A 24,106-nucleotide genomic window follows, 5' to 3' on the forward strand; every position below is an offset into this window, starting at 1 on the left:
GGGTGCTACAAAAGTTTTCCTATTTCCTGGGCTTCACATTCCCCCTCCGCTTGTTGGGCTAGCCGGCCTGGCCTCTCTCTTTCCTCCCCTGCCCCTCTTCTCCCTCAGGCCCCTTCTCTCTTGATCTCCAATTTCTCCTGTTGCACCCTGGCTGCTGCTGTCCATCAGGCCTGAAACAGATGTGCCAGGAATCTCCCACCAGCCTGGACAAGCAGCTCGGGTCCCGTCCCCACCCCCGTGAGGAATCCCAGCAGCTGCCCCGACTAGGGCCAGCAGAGCCATGCCCTGCTCTCTGTGGTCCCGCTGGGCAGCCAGGGACGGACCCCAGGCTTGCCCAGGCCCAGCTGACGTGGGTGGAATCCTAACTGAGTCAGGAACCAGAGGCAGCAGCACACAGAACACGGGCTCTGCAAACCAGCAGACTCAACTCAACGCTTGGATTCAAGTTACTTTGTCTCTTTGAGCCTTAGTTTCCTCACACATAAAACTACACCCATAATTAATAAAACTGGAAATGAATGGTTATCCCCATCATAACAGCCTTCCTCACAGGGCACAGAGGGCACTTGTGACGCTTTAGATGGGTTGGCGCACGTTAAGCTTTCACCTTACGCAGCAGTTACAGCTAATGCTTTCACCAAGCCCTTGCCGTGCTCCAGGCAACAGGCACCCCCAGGTATTACTTCAGTGAATTTGTCCAGCACCTCCAGAGGCCCAATTTACCATCCGTGAGTTGTTGAGCAGTACACTGCGGCTCTAAAGACCAGGCCCAGGGTCACACCGAGCTAGGATTCTAGCACAGGCAGGGCTCACCCTGACCCTACACGTGCTGCCCCCAAGACGGCAGCCTGGCAAATCATTCTGCAATGGGGGATCCAGCCGAATGCTAACCTAAGAACCAGAAAGGCTGAGTTTGTTTCTCTACCTGTAAGTAGGTGTAAGGTTTTGAGCAGTCCTGCGGCCCCTCTCGGCCGCTGCCCTCACATGTGAGTGGGAATTACAAGACTTGGCCTGTTAACTACACAGGAATACAGCCAGGGTCAAGCGAAAGGCTAGACGTAAGAGCTGTGTGGACCAAAAAGCACTTCATAAACATGTGACGATAAACCTCCTGTATCTCACACTGGCTCACACTGCTGCCCAAGCTCTACTTGAATACTTCCAGGGACAGGGAGCTCACTACTTCTTTTAGCAGCTCGTTCTGGTTAGAAAGTTCTTCCTTTTGCAAAGTCCACAGGGATTCACTTGCCTGTAACTCCATCCCACTGGCCCGGGGCAGATCCTCCAACGTCCTGCCAGGTGGATCACTGAGGTACCACACACTGGCTGTTAAAGACCCCTGAGGTTGCCCTGGCTCTTATCATCCCGTCCTGGGCTCCTCATCCTGACACAGAAGGAGGAAGTGGAAGGCAATAAAGTTCCTGGTTTGTGCTGGCTCCTCTCCTGCTGCCTGCTGATAACTTTTTCCCTGTCCCTGTTTCTCAGACCCCTGGGCCAGGAGGAGATGATCCAACTCAAGAAAGGATGCAGAAGACACCAGGGACCCAGATGGCAGCTCTGTTTGCTCACCCGTCCTGACATGTGCCAACACTGTGATCCTGGCACTTGGGGTCTGGGGTCAGGACCACAAAGACCTTGGACCCCCTCCCTTGTTTGTCCCACCCTCACCCCCACCAGATACAATCCCCAGTCACTCGTGTGCCCGCACCTTAAAAGACTCCAAGAATCCCCCATGGCCCCCATTCTCAAACTTGTCCTCTTCTGGGCCCAGGCCCAGCATGGCCTGTGTGTGGGTGTGAAGCTCATCATGAAGGTTGTCCAGAAGGGCGGCCCTGGTCCGGTCCTAGAAAAAAAGAGGGTAGGGACTATGGAGCTGGCACCGAGCACAGAGATGTGCCCGCTCCCAGGGGCTTCAGACCCCTGACCACCAGCATCCCAGGTGACAGCATGGACCTCGGCCTGGCTGGGCTCCATGCTCAGCAATACTGCAGTTCACACCACCGCTCCGTGGCTGGCCTCCGCCCTCTTCCCCTGCCCCTTCTCTTTGAGCCATCCCACAGCTCTACCCTGCGGAGGCCCAGCTCAGATCTCTGCCTCCAGCTCCACAGCTGCAGACCCAGCTGCCCTTCTCCATCCAGAGGTGCGCCAGGGCCACGCACGCAGCCTCCAGGGGGCGCCATGCACACACAGCAGGACCAGCCCTTGCAGCAACCCTTGCCCGTATCTCTAGGTCAGCAGATCCTAACAGACTCATCTCCTGATGGTCTTCACTGACTTCCCAGGTCAGTGAAGAGCCCAGGCCGAAGGCCCAAGAGCCACCCTGCAATTCCCAGCCTATACACAGGAGTCCTTCAAGTCTTCCTAACCCCGCCCCCAAACCATTTCCTCCTGTGGCCGCTGCAAGCAAGCCGTCATCATCTGTCCTGGGCTCCTGTAACAGCCAGCTTGCCCCCCTTCCTGCCCTCCTCCCTGGCAATCTGCCCTTCTCAGCACATCAGAGTCATTTTCTAATATGCAAAGCAAACCAGCACTCTCCTAAGTATTTTATTCGCACTTCATCACCTCTAGAGTTCAAAGCCCTTCCTGACCTGACCCAGCCAACCTCTCCAGCTGACTCTCCACCCCTACATGAGTCTCTCTAAGGCCATGTCAAACCCTCTGGGGTTCCCTCAAAAGTCATGCTCTGATCTGCCTGGCCTTTCCTCATGCTATTTCTCATGCCTAGAATAACCTTCCTCAATCTTTCCTCCTGGCAGAAGCCTTGTCAGATATCCAGATTCAGCAGTTCAAGGGCCACCTCCTCCAAGAAGCCCTCCCTGAACACATCCCAGTTGTCCATGGGCAGAAGCAGTCACAGCCCCTGTGATGGCCTCCATCACGGCCCAGTGCGGACACTATATCATACCTGTCTCTTAAGTAATGGCCCCTTCCCACCAGCCCCAAAGCTCTGTAAGGCAGAAACTGTCTCACCCCTGTATCATAGAGCCTGCCACACAGCAGGTGCTCAATAAATGACTGGCCAGACATAAAGTTTGGATGAAGTTTCTACAAGAGGAAAGAGTTCCTTTATTAACACAGGACTGAAGGCTTACAGGGCCAAAGCCATGCCCTGCACCTTAAGCGCCCCCAAGAATAGACCCCAGGGACAGGCTGGCTGAAAGCAGCCAGGAAGGAAGGAGAAAGACTTACAAAAACAGTGCTCTCACCTCCAGCTTTGCAAACTTGTCCGACTTGCAGCAAGCGTTCTCTGCGTTGGTGAGCTTGGTGAGCAGAAACTCCCTGAACTCCGGGCCCTGGAACAGACACGACACTCTGGGATTCTCCCAGCTTCAGCTGTGGCTGAAAGGGCTTTCAGCAACAGCAATTGGCAGGCGGAACAGAGGGCCTGAGGAGAGTCCCTAAAAGGCCCCCTTCTGACATGTGGTCATGCTCTAGCCCAGGCCAGGCCCACCTAAGATGCCAGCGTGGAAACGGGCTCTCCTGCTCCCAGGAAATCAACCCCCTGCCACACCGTTTTCATTACTGAAGGCGATTCTTGTCCAAGGCTTCTGGGACTGAGGCATAGGTAAAAAATGCTTCTTCTAGCAGAAAGGCAAAGCCACTGTCAAACACTGTGACAAGAGGCGCTGTACTAGGGCAGGCTGGCAGCACCGGGACGAGAGGAGAGGCCCCAAGTACGGACATTCTTCAAGCCTGCCTAAGGCGCTTCTGATGTTCCCAGCCCAGATTCGGCCCCACTCCAGCCACTGCCACTCAGATGCTGAAACCTGGAGTCTGGGATAAGAGAAGAGCAGAGGGGAGTTTCTTACCTTCTGGAAAACAGGAGGGCTGGGCAGAGGTGGGCCAAAGGCGGGCACATCTTCCCGTGCGGTGACTGACACCTGAAACAGAGTCTCGGTGTGGGCCGGGAGGGAAGGGATCCCGGCTGAGGATGATAACGCATTCGGAGCCCTGGCCCTAGGGAAGCCCACCACCCAGAGCAGATTCCTTCCCCTCCCCTCTCCCCGCTCCCCACAACTCAAAGCCAGCGCTCCCGTGATCCATCACCAGCGCGGCCCAAGTCGTTGTTCCCAGAAGTGGGGCCGGACTGCGCAGAGCCACATCCACATGCTCTCAGCTACATTCCTGGAGGCCAGAAACAAGTTTGGCAAGACGACCGGACAGGACTGAGGAGTAGCCTGGGACCCTGCTTCTAATGCCGTACAAGTGCCAGGAGGCCTTATCTCGTTGCTTCATTTGACTGGATACTAATCCCACGGAGAAGGCAAAGTGCGAACTGTCACCCCTGTGTTACTGACGGGGACACAGATGCCCAGAGACTGGGAGCCATCTCCCCTCAGACACATAGGTGATTAGCCAGAGAGATGACCAGGGAATCCAGACCTCCTGACTCTGCTCTGGGTTCCTTTTCCCACAACACTGACTCCCAAACCTGGCCATACACCAGAATCACTTCCAGTGTTTAAAAAATAAACACCCATGGCATGGGCTCCGCCCCAAACCTACTGAGTCACAGGCTCTGGGGTGGAGCCAGGAATCCGCAACAGTTAAACACTTCATAGAGCTTTTGTGCGGTTGGCTGACTACTGTTTGGGAGCCCTGGCCCCACACACAGGATCAGACAGTCTGGCAAGGCTCAAACCCACAGAGCTGGGTAGGGGGACATCACAGTGCTCCGTGCAGGGTGCCCCCAGCGCTGGGTGTGGTGGCCACTTCCGGCCAGCCTGGGGAGGCAGGAACTAACGGAGTGAGAGCACGTAGGTGCTCCCTGTGGGGGTGTCCCAGGCCTGGGAGAGGCCCAGCATGACCAGATGCTCTCGCTGTGTGGATGTGCCCTGATTTCACCTGCTCTCAGCCCACAGGCCGCAGGCCTCTCTGGAGACTCTGCCCTCTCCAGCTCCCAGACTGCCGCTGACGTGAGCCTAGCCCTGGCGTGCCGCCAGCCTCCCTGGCCTATGAAGTAGGGCAGATGCAGAGAGTCTGCGAGCCCGGGAGAGCAGGCAGCTCGGAGCTGGGCCAAGGGAAGGCCCTGCCAGGGTCTGGAAGGAAACAGCGGGAGAGAGCTGGTCAGGATTGCTTTCTCTCCCCAGGCTCAAGGCTGTCTGCATGCCCAGAATTAGGAAAAGGTGTGTGTTCAGCTGACATGATCTCTGGCTGCTTCCAGCTGCCAAACATAGTCCCCCGCCTTCCACCACCCACTGCACATGGGAATCTGAGGTGAGGGGGCCAGAGGTCAGCCCCCACCCCCCCAGCAGCCCTTCTTCTCGGGCTTGCTCTAGAGTGGTCTGTGCTGGCTGGGTAAGGAGCTCCACACGTGCTCTTCAACCTGCCGCGTCTCCCAGTCACATAAACCACCAGAGCAGCCATGTCAGAAAAGCAGGGGACACGATCCTCCCCAGTGACGGCCATGCATCTTCTATCCCCATTGTGTTCCCTCCCCTGATCCCTTTCCAACAAAGTGCCCGGGTCTTTGCTGTTCCCTCCTCTTGAGGACAGGTGGGTTGCTGGGCTGAAAGCAGAAGCTGTGGGAACACAGCCCCACCTTCTCGGTTTCTAAATTCAGTGCGGGCCTCCCAGCAGGGGGCAGGGCAGGGCTGAGAGAGAAGCACAGGTGACCGTGGGGAGAATTTTCGAGGCTAGAAAGCAGAAGGAGGCTTGGGGCCTCCTTGTGAGTTCAAGGATACACCAGGGAGGTGGGGAGCCTCCAAAGGCTCCAAACTTGAGAGGCACAGCCAAGTGTGGCCTGGGAGTCTTGGAGAACTGCGGAGGGCTGCCCGGGCAGCAGATGAGCAGTGAGTGGAAGGGGGGCACGCCGGCAGGACCCCTCCCCAAGTGCTGTGCTGCCCACAGGATCCCTGAGACCTCTGCAGGCCGTCAGCCATCAGGAATCAGGGGCAGGGTGACCTGAGACAGGAAGAGGAGGGAGTTCTAGGGACGGTTCAACTGGACTTCCCTTCCCACCGGGCAGGACGGGGACAAGATTCCTGTCGGAAAAATCATCCGATGTAACCTTGCATTTACACCTGGGCTTTGGAGCCAAGCGCCCACCTGCTCCTACGGCTCAGTTACGGAGATCACAGGCAGACCTGGGCACACTTCAGCTCCGCCACTTCCGGGCTCTGCGGCCTCCGGCCTCAAGTGGCTTAGGCTCTCTGCCTCAATTTCCTTCCTGTCAAATAGGGCTAACAAGTGACACTGCCTGACCAGGGGTTCGTGAAGGTCCAAGAGGCAGTGCTTCTAAGGGCTGAGCACAGTGCCCGGTGCAGAGCAAGCACCCAGTCAGGGGGAACCTGTTACCTGGGGCTTTAGGTTTTTTACTTCCCCTGTTGACCTGCACCTAATAAAGGACACCTGAAATACTTGAAAGTTCTGCTAAATCATTTCCTTCTCTCTGACTCTCTGTCTCTGTCTCTGTCTCTCTCTCACACACACACACACACACACACACACACACACACCCCTCTTCCCCAAGTCCCCCGACCCCTGACTCCACTTCCCCTCCCGTAGCACGTCAGGGCTGGAAGGAACTCAGAGGTTGTCTAGTCCAACTTCCTCATTTCACAGATGGAAGCTGAGGTCCAGAGAAGGAAGGAACTGGCTCAAGGTCATACAGCGGTCAGAGGCAGGGCCAGGACCAGAACACCCAGCTCCTGAGCCTCTGGGCCTGGGGGCCTTTCTTGTCCTTCCCTCCGTTTCCTTTTCTTTCCAGTTTATCATCCCCAGCGGAGGCCTCCTGGGACACTGCTCAGCCCATGGGGACATCTCGGCCTCCTTTGCCATAGCCCCTAAATCTGCAGCAGTCAGCGGAGGTCCCATTCCACCCTGGACCCGCTGAGGAATCTGACCAGGTGCTCCCGGGTCTTCTCACCACCTGGGGTGCCGCCGGGGATACGAATGGACAGTGCTCTCGGGAGCGTGTTGGAAGGCTGGCATCCCGCCCTCCCGCCGCCCCATTCACGGGTCTGCCTTCCACTTGGATGCTGGCCCGGCAGGGGAACCACACAGTCCCACAGCCTGGGGACAGAGCCTGGCTCTCCCTGTGGGTCCTGCTTCTCTGCTCATTGCCACTCTCTGTGAGGACAGTGCTTCTCCCTGGACCATGGGCTTTGGCTGGGAAGACTTGGTAAAGACTTCAAGCATCAAAGCTGGAGGTGGGGTGGTGTTTTTTTGGATCTCTGCATTTTCCCACCCCACTAAGCTCTTGAGAAAGTGGAGAAGCCAGTTAGCTGAGTTCCATTTCCTATCGGGAGCTAAAAACAAATACTTAAGCTCCATGAGAGGCCCCTTCTGCCAGCAGAGGCCCAGCAGACAAGCCAGGTGTCCGCACATGACTGCCTGGTGGGGTGTGGGAGCCCCCCGGACCCTCCCCAGGGGCTCTCTGCCTCCACGGGCTGTGAAAAGAGTCAGCTGGCTGTCCGAGTGGTCCAGTGGCTGAACTGCACCCACTGGCCCTCTGTCCCTTCCCTATAGGTCACTTCCATGTGTCCCACCCCTAACACAGTGCCTGGGACACAGGGGGCACTGAAGGAATAAACTTGCTTCCATCAACAACTCAAACAACCGTTTGAAGGGAATGACCATTTTGGTCTAAGGAGGTGATCCTCCAAGGAAATGCCCAAAACGTGGCTTCTCTAACTTTCCAGCTAGAGCTGCTCAGTGACAGAGGAGCATGAACACGAACATGAACATGAACATGGGGATAGAAGAGAATCAGCTTTCCTCACAGGAGAGAGTGTGGGGTTTTGTCTACAGTCTCATCTCTGGTTTTAAAGTTGATGTGCATTTTGCACTTAACTACGTGGGTTTCTACTGATGTACTAATTATACGTCATCATTTTATTTTCCAGAATCTTCAAGCAAAGTGGATGCTTCATGAAGATGGCCGTGAAGCACTCGAGCTTTGGGAGCCTAGGAACCAGCACTGGCCTAAGCTATTACACAGGTAGTCCAGTTTCAGATCATTCCAAGTTCCCAGTAGCAACGACAGGCTCATCCCCCTCTCCCTTAGAACCGCAGTTCCTAACTCTTGTGGGGAACAGGGAGCCCTCTGAGAATTTGACCTTTGGTCTCTCTCCCCCTAAAACGCAAGGAAGCACACGAACACAACATCTTGAATGTAAGTGTTCTGCATATATCCGCAAGAGGTTCAAAGACAAACATCCACCTTAAAGGCCCTGCCTCAGTCTGTCTCCCTTGGAGCCCACAGCCCCCAACACCAGTGAAATAGAAACTGTTGCCCATGAGGTCAGAATTGCTTCTCACGGAAAAGGGGAGGGGAGGGGAGCGCTGGCGGCACAGGCTTCGGGAACAGGCAGGGTGAGGGCTGCCAGGGCCTCCCTGCAGCGGGGACACTGAGCCAACCCAGAAGACCACTTATTGATCTGGAGGTTTAGACTCAGGTGCTTACAACCCCCCCACCCCCCCCGGGAATCTTCAAATTAAGACCAATCATTTATTCCAGAACAGCTAAACGAGAAGGGCCCACCCCATGGCCAGGGTCTACCGGGCCCCCTGCTCTGCACCGCTGTCACCATAAACACTTCTGCTTTCCTTTCTTCCCCTTTGTTACCACACTTCTTCACCTCCCTTTCCCAATGGTCCTCCCCACCCTCCTCTCTTTTGCTCCTCTCCTCTGGCTCTGCCTTAGTCCAGCCAATGGCATCACCAGATTCCAAACAGAGGCACTGGGGGCTTCTCAACCCTTGAGTTGGATGCTGTTGAACCTGGAGGCAGCCAGATGGAGGAGACGACCTCAGAAGGCGACTTCCACCAAGAGTCCAGTTCCCAAATCCCAAAACCTGGGATTTCTAGAAAATTGATCATACCAACGCTAGGAGTACCATTTTGGAGGATGGCCTGAGGAGCCATTGAGAACTAGTGGTTCTTGATTTAACCAAATCCACAAGGTGTGGTGAAGTGCCTGGGCCCACCACTTCCTCCAACGTTCTCACCTTGTAGGATGGAGTCTCTGTGCCTGGGTTCTCGACCTGCACGACAATGTAGGCATGTAAGAAGTTGGAGGCAATCATATCCGGGACAAACGGTGTGTTTTCTTCTTGGAAGATGATGGCCACAATGTCATTCCCAATGTGTCTCTTTCTCTGGAGCTAAACAGAAAAGTGTTTCATTGTTATAAGCCAGTGAGGAAGATCCTAAAAACAGAATCATCTATACAGGAAATTCCTCATTACTCTATCTTTATACACAAACCCTGAAACTCTGGGATCTACCTCTCTAGGGCCTTTCCACCCCCACCTTCCCGATCTTTAGAAGGCACCAAAAAGAAAAACTGGGCAGGACCCCTAAGATGTTAGGTAGAGGCTAGCAAGCATCTTACTGAGCTCCATAGCATGCAGAGCCCTGACTCGGGGCTCACGGAGGATCTCTAAAAGGTGAGGGGATGACTTTCGCCCTGATAAAGCCTGTAACTGATCCAGAGGAGACACAAACTCAGGTGAAACTACCTGAGAACAGTAAAAAAGGCACCGGCCAACAAGTGCTAAATCAGCTGCCACACACAAAGTGTCCAACACTATGGAGGCAGAGAGGAGAATAAAATCAGAGGCCTGATGCTAATCTGAGAAGGCTTCCTGGAAGAGGAGATGGGGGAAGACAGAAATGTGGATAGAAATGTGGATGAGCAGGGAGGAGTGGGCGGATCATTCTATACCAGAGGGAAGGAGAGCCATGCTCAGAGAAAGAGGGCAACCTGGCTTGGCAGAGGTCATGGGAGAGAAATCCAGCCCTGATTCAGAGTCCCAAACTGTGCCAGGTGCTTTCACAGGTGATCTCGATCACTGAGCACCAACTATGTGTCAGAAGCCACGCTGGGCTATTCACACGCATGATTTCAAATGTTAGGGCCCTCCTGTACACTGAGTCCTGCCTAGGTGCTTAGCTACATATTTCTTCCTTTATTAAGCACCTACTGAATGCAAGCCCTATGTTCCACATTGAATTTCTCATTTACTATAAACTCGCCCTGTGCTGGGCATTTTTACACAAATTGTCTCACGTATTCCACCCACCGCCTCCCATTTCTTGGGGAAAAAAATTAATATTTATTCAGTCCTCACAGAAGGCTCTGTATACTTCCCACCAAATACAGATGAGACTGAAAGAGCCCCAGGCTGGGGCAGGGCGTGAGGAGTCCATGAGGGAACAGAGACTAAGGTGAAAACGTAGAGAGAAAACCTACTTTGGATTCAAAAGGAATCCTGCTCCCATTTGTTTCTGGAACATTCAGTGGTTATTTTAGAGCCAAATCACAGTCTCGTTTGCCAATTTCCTTTTTTCCTAAGAAGCCAGGCACTATGTTTACAGTATTACATCTGTGCTCCCTCCTCAGCTCCCTGCTCAGAAAGCACTGGGTCAGAGTCTGGTGAAGAGCCCGACTTCCTTTCTGATTTTCCTGTAGACTGAAAAGGCACAAAGAGTGGGAGGGGGCAGATGGTGCAGTGGCCAGGCCTTGGCTGCTGGTCTCAGGGTCCATCAGAAGCCACATACGAGAGGGAAGGCGGGAAGACCCTGGACACAGAGGTCTCACCCCAGTTCAGGTAAAGGCCGAATTCCTGCACACAGGCAGGTGTGGTGAGAGATGAGGCCCACGAGATTAGAAAGGCTGGAAGGCGAGGGGTGTCTCAGGTGATGAGCACCTTGCCATCCACCACTGGGGTAGGAAGGAGGAGGACAGACAGCCCAGCGGCCTGCAGAGCAGACACGTGTCAGGAAGGAAGCCTGCCGCGAGCCAGGCAGCCTACTAAGTGCCACATTCAGAAGCTTCTGTGATGCCCACAAGCCTCTGACTTAGGTGGTGTCACCCCCGCTATACAGCCGAGGGACACGGGGCCGCGAAGGTTACCCAGCTTGCCTGGAATCACATACCCCTAAGTGGCATCGAGCGGCCCTGTGCAAACTCCATCGGGTACTGTTCACCAGCACCCTACAGGGCACAGCACTTGAGCTCTGCTCCCAGCTCCACCCCTCATCAACTGGGACGTGGGTTTTCACCACACTGGGCTGCAGGTGCCCCACCGATTGAAGCGGAACCACCAGGAAACCTGTCCGGCCTCCTCCAAAGCCTGGGGCAGAAATCACCACGGAACAGACTTCCACGAGAGCAACTTAACAGACAGGCCTCTGGATTAGAAACTGGGGAGGGGGCCGCAGTCCCTCAAGGGTCTGAGACCAGATGCCGGCTGTCACCTCACGCGCCCCGTGCTCCCGAAGCCCTCCGGAACCAGGTTACCTGCTGGGCGTCTCCTTCAGTAAACGGCAGCTTTGTGGAGACGTGAAACATGATCTCCCTGTCCCGGAATATCGTGTATACTGATTCCACCCCCGTCTGTCCGTGGGTCACATCCAGGCCACCTCGGAAACTGTCGGTAAAACAGGGCAAGAGCAGGGAGAGAAAGGGTGAGGAGAGGTGGGTTCCCTGGTACCACCTCCCCTGCGGATACGGGATAGGAGCGTGGATGAGAAGACATGGGAGAGCGAGGGCACAGAAACAACACTGCGGGCATCGCAGGGAGCTCCGTGCTTCTGGGCAGACGAGCCCTGAGGTTCCAACCGCAAGTCAGTCTGTTATTTAAAACAAAGGCAGAACGTCCCTATGGTCACATGGGAAGGGAGGTCGCCCATCCACAACCCAAGACAAATGCCCTCCAGGTGCCAGTGGCCCTCAGGGCTGGGCATAAGCCTCTCCTCTCTGCAAGGCCACGTCCAAGTCCTCAGCCCAGAGCCAGGACAACCAGCCATCCTGTCGGAAGCATCCAGAGTGAGCCTGAAGAGACAACAGATGCTTGGACTCCTACCCAGTGAGCCCCTGATATGGGGACCCAGCCACAGCAGCGCCCAACATAGATGTGTCCCAGGAGCCCCTCTCTGGTTATCTCCTCAAAGGCAGGAAAGAAAAGTACTAAGGAACATATATCATCATATATTATAGGATTCCATTTATATAACAGCTTCTGGGAACTACCCCTTCTTCCTTTACAGACATGTGGCTTCTGGCCATGGATCATTCTTCAGCAAGGGAAGGAAGGTGGAGGTTCCTTTAAGAAAATGAAATAACACAGACCCTGGACGTCAGTCCCCACAAGCACTGTCATACAAACCAGAAAATGTGTTCAGCCTGGCATGGCAGAAAGCCCACCAGGCCAAGAGTCAGGCACTCCAGGTTCAAAACCTGCTTCTGCCACCAAGTCAGCACATGATCTTGGGCATACCACTTCATCTGTCTAGGCCTCAGGTTCCTTTCTCTATACAATAAAGGGATAAAAATACATGATCTCTAGGTCCTTCTTGGTTTTAACATACTTTATTTCATGTATTCTAAAATATTTTTAACTCTTATTTATTTTTGAGACAGAGAGAGAGCGTGAGCCGGGCAGGGGCAGAGAGAGAGAGGGAGACACAGAATCCGAAGCAGGCTCCAGGCCCTGAGCTGTTAGCACAGAGTCCAACACAGGGCTCAAACTCACAAACCATGAGATCATGACCTGAGCTGAAGTCGGATGCTCTACCGGCTGAAAGCACACATTTTTTCATATCTTAACATCTCTGAAAAGCAAGATGCATCTTACAATGAAGGCATCTCAGAGTCAATGGAAGGTGGTATAAAAAGTGCTTCACATGCATTTTTCTACTTTAATCCCTTAACAACGTGGCAGGGCCAGTACTATCTTTATCTCCCTTTTTCAGATGAGGAAACTGAGGCTTCTGGAGGTTATTCACTTATTCAAGGTCACAGCACAGAGCCAATAAGTGCTGGCGGTAAGATTGTAACTCGTGTGACCGACTGCAGATGGCAGTGATGACCTTGGATGGGGAGGAAGATGGGGGGGTGGGGATAGAAGATGGAAGAGTAGGAGAGGAGGGGGTGGAGGAAAAAAGTGATTACTAAACACCTACTACACACCAGGCCCAGAGCTGGTGGGCACTTTCGTACCTGTTAGGAGGTCCTGTTAACTTGGTCACTGACATGGGGCTCAGCAGTGTTCCAGCCACAAAGCGTAGAACACGCTGGCCATGTCTGAAGCCCCTTCTCAAATGTCGCCTTTGTCAAGGAAAATCAAGGGCCAGAGTTTTCCAAGCAATGGCCCCAATAGTCTTTCTGTCCACTTAGAGACAGTTGCATAAAGTCTTGCCAGGGAGATGACTGTATTTCTACCAACTCTTAATTATCCAACCTTTTTATATATTACATGAAATGGGCCACTTCTCTCCAAATTACACAGGGCCCTCTTTCCTGAGGCTCATAAGGCCTCCTGAAGGCTGGCAGGTGAGCAACAGGGAGGGTGGATTCATTTCCCTCTTGGTCAGAGCCAAATGTAATTAGGGGGAGAAATCTGAGGTGGAGCTGTTTCATCATTTATCAGAAGGCCAAGGTCATGCCGCTCAGATAATATGCCATTCTGGATTCTCCCCCACATCACCCGTTTCCTTAGGAATGCAGGTGAGCATTGATCACTCGCTGAAGACTAATCCTAAGTTTCTTGCCTATGTTTTTACCTCTCACATACCCTTTGAGACTCAGCTGGCACCCCTCTCCCTTCCTCTAGGGTGTCATCAGTGGGGCCAGAGCCACCACTTGGCTGAAACCCACCCTTTGAAGTCCTGCAGTGTGATCGTGTCCCCCAACAGGTCCAAGAACTCCTTGAAAGCTGGGCTCTCTTCGTTGTTCCCAAATAACTCCTCCTCCAGGGTCTGAAAGAGAAACAGAATCAGCTGTAAGAGTTTAGAAAGGCCTTCTGATGCCTTTGATGCTTCTTGATGCCAAGGGATAGAATGTGATTGTCCAGCTACCTGGTCCTTTTCTTCCTTCCTCCCCACCCCCGCAACATTCGCTAACCAGTGGGTCTGCTTGACTGGAGGAAGGACAAACAGAGGCTTGCTCACTCGACAGAGCTGGATTTTTGGGCCTAGGTGTTGAGGACTCTCTATTTCAACAAATGCTGCTGGTCAGTACAAAAGGCAAAGCTGAAGGAAAGAATTCTTAGAGTTGATACCAGAAGCCAATCTATAAATGAAAAATTAATAGCTGGACTTCTGATGAAGGACTAGTATCTAGAATATATAAAGAACTCTCAAAACTCAGCAGTAATCAAAATCACAGTGGGATACCATGTCACACCCACTGGATGGCTCTAATCAAAAACAAAGACCAGAACTGTTGGCGAGGATACAGAAAAATCAGAAGCCTCATACACTGCTGGTGGGAATGTAAAATGGTGCCATCTCTTTGGAGAACAGTCTGGCAGTTCTTCAAAAGGCTAAGCATAGAGTTACCATATGGCCCAGCAATTCTACTCCTAAGAATATATCCAAGAAAAATGAAAATATAAGTCCACACAAAAACTTGTACATGAATGTTAATAGCAGCATTATTCATAATAGCCCAAAAGTAGAAACAACCAAAATGTCCATCAACAGACAAATGGAGACATGAAATGTGGTACGTCCATACAATAACATATAATTCTGTCAAAGGAGTGCAGCGCTGACTCACACTACAATACGGACGAACCCTGAAAACATGTTAAGCAAAAGAAACTAGACATAAAAGGCCACATACTACGATTCCATTTATACAAAGTGTTTAGAACAGGCAAATCCCTAGAGGCAGAAAGGAGCTTTGTGGTGACAGGAGCTGGAGAGAATGGGGAAAGAGTGACTGCTAATGGGCACGCAGTTTCTTTGGGGATTAATGACAATTTTCTAGAGTTAGATAGTGGTGATGGTTTTACAACTCTGTGAATATACTCCAGACCACTTTATTGAGATCTAATTCTCAAACCGCTGTGAAAAGTATTGTGAGTTATACCTCAGTAAAGCTGTTATAAAAAAGGTTTTGAACAGTAAAAAAAAAAAAAAAAAAATTAATAATAATAATCCAATTAGGAAATGATCAAAAGAGGGATGTCTGGCTGGCTCAGTCGATGGAGCATGAGACTCTTGATCTCAGGGTTGTGGGTTTGAGCCCAACATTGAATGTATAGATCACTCAAAAATAAAACCTATTTTATAGGGGCGTCTGTGTGGCTCAGTCAGTTAAGCCTCCAATTTCGGCTCAGGTCATGATCACACGGTTCGTGGGTTCGAGCCCTGTGTCAGCCTCTGTGCTGACAGCTCAGAGCCTGGAACCTGCTTCAGATTCTGTGTCTCCCTCTCTCTCTGCCCTTCCTTGCTTGCACTCTGTCTCTCTCTCTCTCTCTCTCAGAAATAAACATTTTAAAAAAATTTTTTAAAGAAAACCTTTATAAAAAAAAGAAAATGGTGAAAAGACATGAACAGTCATTTTGTGCAAAGAGATGTACACAGATGGCAAATAAGCACATGAAAAGATGTTGAACACCATTAGCCGCCATTAGGGAAATGCAAATTAAAACCATTATGAGATATCACTACACATCTATCAGAATGGCTTAAATTAAAAAATAGTAACAACAGCAAATGTTGGTAAGGATGTAGAGGAAATGGATTACTCATACATTGCTGGTAGGAATGCAGACTGGAACGACCACTCAAGAAAACAGTTTGGCAGCTTCTTACAAAACTGAATGTGTAATTACCATATAACCCAGCATATGCTGCTAAGCATTTACCCCAGAGAAATGAAAAACTTATGTTCACACAAAAGCCTGTATACAAATGTTCATAGCAGCTTTATCTATAATAGCCTCAAACTGGAAACCACCCAGTTATCCCTCAAAGGGTGAACAGTGAAACAGACTGTGGTATATTTATACCATGGAATACTATTCGGCCATGAAAAGAAATAAACACTATTGATACACTTAAGAATTCGGATGAATCTCACCGAGGGAAAAAGAGCCAGTCCCCAAAGGTTATATACTGTATGATTCCATTTATATAATATTTTTGAAATGACAAAGTTTTAGGGGTGCCTGGGCAGCTCAGTCGGTTGACCGTCCGACTTCGGCTCAGGTCATGCCCTGCATCGGGCTCTGTGCTGGCAGCTAGCTCAGTGCATGGAGCCTGCTTTGGATTCTGTGTCTCCCTCTCTCTCTAACCCTCCCTTGCTCACGCTGTCTCTCTCTCTCTCTCTCTCTCTCTCTCTCTCTCTCTTTCTCTCAGAAATAAATAAAACGTTTTAAAAAAAGAAAGAAAGAAATGACAAAGTTTTAGAAGCTGGAGAATAGATTAGTGGTTGCCAGGGGTTGGGGGCTGGAGGTGGGAAGGGATCATGGAAGCAAAAGGGGCGTTGGCATGGTTATGAAGGGGTCACACAAGGAACCCTGGTGTTGGTGGACTTCTCCTGCATCTTGACTGTGAAGCCTACACACACGATGAAGTTATATACAACAGGGGTGCCTGGGTGGCTCAGCTGATTAAGCATCCGACTTGGGCTCATGTCATAATCTCAGATCATGTGCTGACAGCTCAGAACCTGGAGCCTGCTTCGGATTCTGTCTCTGTCTCTCTTTCTCTCTCTCTCTCTGACCCCCCACTCGCGCTCATGCTCTCTCTCTCTCTCTCAAAAATAAACATAAAAAAATTATATACAACAAAATACACATACACCCCACAGATGGTCACACATAAAACTGCAGAAGTCTGGACAAGATCTGAGGACTGTGTCAGTGTCAATATCCAGGCTGTACTATTGCACTACAGTTTTATGAGACCTTACCTTTATGAGACATTTACATTTACGTTTATGAGACATTACAAGAACTCTCTGTATTCCTTCTTATAATTGCATGTCAATCTACAAATAGCTAGAAATTAAAAGTTTAATAATTAAAAAAGAATAGAAAGCAAAGCTGAAAATAGTATTAAACTCTGCACTTATGACAGACTTAAGACACCGCATGGCCCTGCCTGATCGACAGGCTCTGCCCACCATGGCGGAATCAGCAAAGAGCTGAAGGCTTTGCAAACGTACATAGATGGCAAGGGCCGCAGAGGACACAGGGAAACCACTATGCACAACCACTGCAAGGAGAAAGTTCCTAATAAGTGATCCTTTCGCACCTCCTTAACACCTCCTTTATAACAAAAAAGAGCAGACTTCAGGTTCAATGCCCTCAACAGGCAACAGAATCTAGCTAGATTTCAATAACTCTGTTCTTTATAGTATTTCTTTTTAGAGCTACCTTCATTTCATACAAGGGATACTGATTTTCTAATTAGAGTAGTGGCACATTTCCTTTAAACAAGGCATTGAAGGTGAAAAAACAAACTTTTTAAAGAAAATGTTAAGTAGTTAATAGTACAGGCGTGAAAAAAGTATAATGGAGGCATATGGTAGACAACACGATCTTGAATATCACTTATGAATGTCTGAAGTTTGGGAAACATTACTTTCTAGCAGGGTCAGCGCACTATAGCCCACAGGCCAAGTCCAGCCTGCTGCTTGTTTTTATAAATAAAGTTTTATTGGAACACAGCCAGGACAATTCATTTAGTGTTGTTTATGGTTGCTTTCGCACTACAAAGGCAGGGTTGGGTAGTTGCAAGAGACAGTATGGCTCGTGAAGTCTGAAACATTACCTGTCCGGCCTTTTACAGACGTGCGCTGACCCCTGCTCTATAGCATGCCGCAAAGGCATCACGCTCTGACCCAGCATGCTGTTTACCCCACATCCTGAGGCCAGAAAGTGGGAGAAGAACTGCTTCCAGGCAATGTACATCTCCTACTGGGAAAACAATGCAGCTTATGTACTTGGGTGTGCACTCCTCTGTAGGATTTACACCTAGCCTGGTATTAGCATTGTCTTTATTTTTACCCTGGCCATGAGTTTGACCATGCACTCGGGGAGGGGGTCTTAGTCATTGTCGTATCCCCCGTGGCACTTAGCACAGTGCCGGACACACAGGAGAATGAGATGGGACTTATTTATATCCTAAGAACGGCACACAGCTATCATGCCACAAATGTTTGTATTAATAGCCCCGCAAATATAGGTTTGCAAAACAACTTTTTAAAAAGTGTTAAGAAAAAACAAAGACTGGGGCGCCTGGGTGGCTTAGTCGGTTGAGCGTCCGACTTTCGCTTAGGTCATGATCTCGTGGTTTGTGGGTTCGAGCCCCGCGTCGGGCTCTGTGCTGACTGCCAGCTCAGAGCGTGGAGCCTGTTTCAGTCTGTGACTCCCTCTCTCTCTGGCCCTCCCCTGCTCACACTGTCTCTTTCTCTCTCTCTCTCTCCTAGAAATAAATAAAACATTTAAAAGAATTTTAAAAAAAAAGAAAAAATAAAAAAACAAAGACTTTTATCTCCCTGTGTGCCTCCACCTTGGCTCAGCAGCATCAGGTAAAAACACAACACGCAGACTCCTTTTCAGAGGTGGACGGTTAATGTTCGGTAATTACAGTTTTGCTGGAACCCTAGATCGTAATCACCTGATGAGATCTGCTATGGCAAATTTCACAAGAACTTTAATTAGGGGGGTTGTATTAGCAGAGCTGTACAAAATAAATATGCAATATGGAAAAATAATTAGAGCAGCTACCTGAATAATCTCCCTTCAATTATAAGATTCATCTGTGTTGGCCTTTCGGCTCCTAAACTCTTCACTTAATTAGAATGTTTTTAAGCAAACACATGTCTCTTGTGGTCTAATGTCCTCACACAAGGAAGTCAGCTATCATCTAGGCAAGAAAGACATCATCACACAAAACAAACAAACAAAAGCCCCACAGATAATACTGAAAAAGATCCTATCAACCTACCATAAGAGCATCAAAACTTTTATCCATTAATTCACACAGCAAAAAACTATGAGTGTATTTCTATAAAATCACCACACTAGGCTCTTGGATGATAGAAAGATGAAATAGGTGTGGAACCCTCGAAAGATACAACCTAAGTGAGGAAAGATGGGTGTGTTCCGCAGACCACTTCTCAGCATGTTAACAGATGTTCACCGTACGCAAGGTGGGAAGTTTGTGGTCAGATCAGTATGGGAAACACGGAGTTCAACAGTTATAAGAGTTCTTGACCTTATAAATTTATAAAATTGTAAAATGTTCCCACAAAACTGCCCCACACCCACGAGTCATTAGTTCACAGAGTACCTCACAGATTAGTGTCCCACGGAACACACTTTGAGAAGCACTCTGACCAACTAACCCCCAGGCAGCATCTAAGTTCTACAAGAGACAGAGGAGGATGAGCAGCGGTGCACTGATATATTTTTCAACAACCGCCTTTCAACGGAGGGAAAGTGGAAGCCCGGGTTTGCCCATTTCCATGGTGTAAATACTTGCACCGCAGCTGGTCTCCAGCAGCCAGCAGGACACGGCTAAACTCCACGCTGGGAAGAGGGGCCCGCCGTGCTCCAGCAACCTAGGGAAGTTCAGGGACAGAAAACAAACTCCCAGCTAGGAGGACAGGCAAGGAGAAAGCAGCTTGTGTTGATCTGTTCCCTCTGCCCAGTCTGATTTTTCCTGCGGCAACAGCCCCCAGTTGAGGCTGCCAGGAAGAATTTGAATTTACTGTACAGAAAACTTTACTGCTGCTTAAAGACCTGCAGGCCTGCTGGTGAGGAGCAGCCGCCTTGATTCTGTCGCCTCCAGCCTAACTCCCACATGAACGGTGGCTGCCGTGTTCAGCCCATGTCAGACCCTGAGGCAGGGCTCCTGTGCCTGAGGGAGGTGAAGAGTCCCGCGGGGAAACCACGGCATCTGGTGACCGCTTCAGATTCGTGGTGCTTACCTGCCTGGCTTTTTGATAAATGACCCCAAATTTGAATGTGTTGTTGACATCGTGCTCATCATAGGACACAATCATTTGGGAGGCCTGGGAAAGCGTGGAGAGAAAAAGTCAGGTTATTTACTAATTTGGAGGTAAACAGATAGGGAAGCACCCATTTTGGTGGAGAATATGCGCCCCCCTCCCCCCGGCCCTGCGGTGTAACATCCGTGCATACGGAGGGAGGCAGCCGGAGGTTTCTGCTCATTCCCAGACCCGGGCATCCCCGCCACGAGGGCCAAACTTCTGGATTCCCACTCCATTCCCACCCAGATCTGCCGGCCAAGGTCTGGGCACACAGGGAGCCCAGCAGGGCCCAAGCAACGGACTTACTCCAGTGCCTTCGTTGGGGTGTAAAAGGTGAAGCCAGGACCCTGGGACGGGTCAGTGAGTATGGTGCTGGCTCTACTTCCGCCTCTGCTCAGCAGTATGATTTTGGGCAAGGCACCGCTTATGCCCAGACTTCAAACCCCCCTACCCACCAAATGAGAGGTCTCTAAGGAGGGGCATATGGCCCTAATCCATATGCAAGGGGGAGGGGGAATAAAATAAAAGAACCCTGAGCACTGGTTCTATTTAATTTTCTCTTTTGCTTCAGAGTTGGTGTCCAGGGCTCAGAAACATGAAACTCCAGAACTTGAATCCACTGCTTTTAGCTGTATAGCCCTGAGTGTGCCACTTTACTTCTCTGGGCCTCAGTTTCCTCCTCCATTAAATGGAGATGTGTGGTTGTTAAGATTCAATCAGATCAGGCACATAAAGTGCTGAGCACAGAGCAGCTATCACTATCACCATCATCACCATCATCACCATCATCATCCTCATCACCATCAGTGTAACCCTCCAGACAGATTACAGCTGAACCAGCTTATTAGGAAAGGGGAAATTTGGGTGTTACTGCGATAGTCTCTGCAGTAAAAAGGGGGGACCTGACCACGTGTTATACGACAGGAAGAATGAGGCATGACTGTTGGCTAGAATATGTGAGCCGTGTGAGGCTCTCAGCTGCCTGAGGGAAGGGACGCTTCACCGCTCCCCCTGGGACAGCACCACTGCCCAACCCGAGGGAGCCCCCACTCCCGCGTGGAATGAGCCAAAGGTGCAGAGTGGCTGTCGTGCCAGGGAGAGGCATCCAGCCATGGATACCTTCCAAGGAACGTTCTCGGCTCAGTGGACGTTAAACACGCACACACATCTCAGCCAGATGAACATCGCGGCCGGACCAAGCAGTCCTTCAAATACAGAAAACATGGAAACACAGCCGCTCTTCCATGATCACCAGAGCCCGAGGCTTTCCAAGTTACAGAGAGAACTGCACAGATGACCGTCACTGGGTTCTCTCAGCGCATGGGATTTGATGACAAAAATTGCCAAACTTGTAGTTTTCATGTTTGGTTATATCTCACTAACTCAGCTTTAATTATAAGGGGGAGAGCAATCTGTTTTGTTTTGTTTTTGTTTTATTCATTTCTAGGAGAGAGAGAGAGACAGTGTGAGCACGGGAGGGTCAGAGAGAGAGGGAGTCACAGACTGAAACAGGCTCCAGGCTCTCAGCTGGCAGTCAGCACAGAGCCCGACGCGGGGCCTGAACCCACGAACCGCGAGATCATGACCTAAGCGAAAGTCGGACGCTCAACCGACTAAGCCACCCAGGTGCCCCAAGGGGGAGAGCAATCTGAAGGACAGAAAATGTTCAGTGGAGGGCGGCTTATTACTGGTAAGTGCCTACAGATGCCCAGGCTAACAAGAGGTGTCTGAGAGAAGGGCTTGGCATGTTCTCTGGGCAGGAGAGGACCCTGCCATCAGCTCTGCCGCTGCACAGGGATAAACGGCGTCGAGCCCAACCGTGCACATACGAGGCCTTTGTTCCAGGGGGTTCTGGATGTCTCAGCCAGGAGAGGGCCTCTCTTCCCCACCAACTTCTCACCTCACGGTCCCTAGCTATCAGATGTGGGACTCCGGGAAGGGACTGAACCAGCCCCAGGAAGCCTCAGCTGCCCCTGAGTCGGCGCTCCGCGCGCAGGCAGCTCTGTTTCCGCTCCCAGGCCCTGCAGGCCCGTGAGGAGGCGCTCAGCGCACTGGCTCTCTTCCTGTGGCCAATTTAAAGCAATCCACTGTCCGTGAGTGATTTAAGTCCTGTCATGCCGTAATTGTTCTTGAGTGGGTTTGTTGGTTTGTTAAGTTATTATTGCTCCTCTGCCCACCCCCATTCCCACATCATAACTGGGGTCAAGATCAGGCCAATCCTGAGGAAACTGGTAACAGAGAACCAGCCAGTTTATTAACTAGGGCTTGGCAGGGGCTTGTAAGGCCTCGGAGCTGCAGGAACACTGGCAATGGGGAGTCATGATCTGGCCTTTTCTTTCGTAGTGGGGGTCTGCCATCTGCCACCCTCAACCTCCGTGATGGCAGACCAGACGTGTGCTAGCCCCCCAGCTATAGGTGGAATCAGTCCCCACCTCAGTACTGGCCTCCGGGAAGCAGGATCAGTGTAACCTGGAGAGCTCTATCACCTTCACAACAGATGGGGACCGATTCAGGTGGGTCTCTACCCAGGCACGGCTGATGACAGGTTCCCCGTGGACCATTTTGCAAAGGGGTGGGCAGGGAGAGCAGGAGACACGGAGGTTTACTGGAGGCCCCCCCAACAAAACCCCACCAAGATGCAGAGAACATCCCACAGAGCCAAAGGTGTGCAAATCCGTGCCGAGCTGTAGAGCCCTGGGTAGGGGGAGGAGGTGAAGATCCTCACCTTGGGGTACAGGACAGCATTGAATTTCAGCCCCACTGCATCATCACAGAAAGCCTAAGTGGGAAGAGAGAGACACATAGTTCAGGGGCCACTTCCACTGAAAACGTGTGGGCTCCTCCACCCACCAAGAGGAAGGGCACAAGAGGGTAGGACCTGCAAGGTCAGAAGGCCTGGGGTTGAGTCCTGGCTCTGCTCCCTAACGTGCAGCTAAGAAAGTTGACTAACCTTCCCGAGGTTTCCTGGTGAAGTGAGGACACAGAAGGCATTCGGCACAATTCTGCTTGACATTTCCATTCCCAATGGGTGGGTCCAACCCAACCCAACCCAACCCAACTGACCATCCTTGTCAGCCCACTTTGCCGACTCAGTTCTCAAGTTCCCATTATCTCAGAACAGTGACATGGGTCCCTCCACCAGCTGATGAACGGCTCCTTCCTCGAGGGGGTCCTCTGTCTGGACTGACAGCCTGGCCATCCTCCAGCCCATCTCTCCTCTGCTAGGAAGGCTCCCCGGCCATCCCACCCCTTCCTCCTCTCGAGTGCTACAGCACTCTCCATAGCCAGCCCTGTCTTTCCATCTCTCTGGCCCCCTGAACTGGCTGCAACCTTGGGGGCAGAGACCATGAGCAGCCTCAGCTGTGAGGATGAGACGGGGAGGTTGTAGGGAAGATGAGGGCATCTGTCAACAGCCCTCCCCACCCCATCCATGCAGTCAAGGCCCAAAGAGTATAGTGGCCTTCACCTCTCTAAGGGCAGAGCCGTCTCCGGACAAGCCTGCAGTCCCACCCCAACCCCAGGCTGAAAGAGGAAGCCACCTTCTCATAGGGGTTCGTTTTTACCTTTGCAATCTGAGGGACGCTGGGCAACTTGCTCAGTCCAGCCAAGGGGATCCGCTCATGCACGGTCTTCACTTTGGACCTGCACACGTGAATGAGGGTGAGAAAAGCGTGTCCGCAAGAAAGGGAGTCCACTGGGAAAGGGGCTTGAGATGGCGCCTGAGATCACACAAGGCACAAGACACACAGCACACTCACTCTGTGTCTCCCTGCGGTCAGATCTGCCGCATTTCACCCAGCCCATGAGTTAGGCGCCACACTCAAATGGTGAGAAAATGGAATTTTGTAATTATCGTGGAGGAGGAGGAGGAAACTTAAAGAACCTGCCTGAGATAGGGGAAATGCAAATAGTCGCCTTCAAGTTCACCATGATTTTTTGGGTTGTTGTGGGGCTTGTGTTCTCCCAAAGAACTGGGCACAGCTTCTGGATACACGTGTATTCTCACATGTGATTAAACCTCTTATGAAAAGAAAATCTAAGATTTGAAAATCTGGATTTACTCAAAATATAAATGGGATGAGAGTTGCTTTATAAAGGGATTTACCATAAGACTCTAAATTTAGCCTGTTCCCTGATTCATTTAGCACATTAGGAAAGTGTTGAATTTTACTGAATGCTTTTCTGCATCTGCTGAGATAGTCATATGGTTTTTAATCTGTTAACCTGGTAGATTAGATTTCTGTTGAGCCATCTTTTCCGTCCATGGGTAAAACTCACTTGCTTAAGATGTATTGTTTTTTTCATATCCTGCTGACTTTAATTTGTTAATATTCTATTGAGACTTTCACATCAGTAGCAACA

The 24,106-nt window shown here is 51.0% G+C and overlaps 1 protein-coding gene across 3 annotated transcripts in view; it reads right to left on the reverse strand.

The window, feature by feature from the left end:
- RAP1GAP2 (RAP1 GTPase activating protein 2) overlaps window positions 1-24,106 on the reverse strand; it is a 186,492-nt gene that overhangs the window by 17,560 nt on the left and 144,826 nt on the right. For all 3 annotated transcript variants that reach the window (XR_013331473.1, XM_077749668.1, XM_077749669.1), the window contains exons 9-17: window positions 23,308-23,386; window positions 22,470-22,523; window positions 19,682-19,765; window positions 13,607-13,707; window positions 11,249-11,378; window positions 8,952-9,107; window positions 3,810-3,881; window positions 3,207-3,293; window positions 1,709-1,843 (exon numbers count right to left, since the gene is read on the reverse strand). Coding sequence is in view for 2 of the 3 variants with exons in the window: in XM_077749668.1 (XP_077605794.1) it covers window positions 1,709-1,843; window positions 3,207-3,293; window positions 3,810-3,881; window positions 8,952-9,107; window positions 11,249-11,378; window positions 13,607-13,707; window positions 19,682-19,765; window positions 22,470-22,523; window positions 23,308-23,386 (898 nt within the window). In the remaining variant the exon portion in view is untranslated. The remainder of the gene's footprint in view (window positions 1-1,708; window positions 1,844-3,206; window positions 3,294-3,809; window positions 3,882-8,951; window positions 9,108-11,248; window positions 11,379-13,606; window positions 13,708-19,681; window positions 19,766-22,469; window positions 22,524-23,307; window positions 23,387-24,106) is intronic.

This window comes from Crocuta crocuta, unplaced genomic scaffold, assembly GCF_008692635.1.
Source record: "Crocuta crocuta isolate KB4526 unplaced genomic scaffold, BGI_CrCroc_1.0 scaffold149, whole genome shotgun sequence".
In the NCBI taxonomy this organism is placed as follows: domain Eukaryota; kingdom Metazoa; phylum Chordata; class Mammalia; order Carnivora; family Hyaenidae; genus Crocuta; species Crocuta crocuta.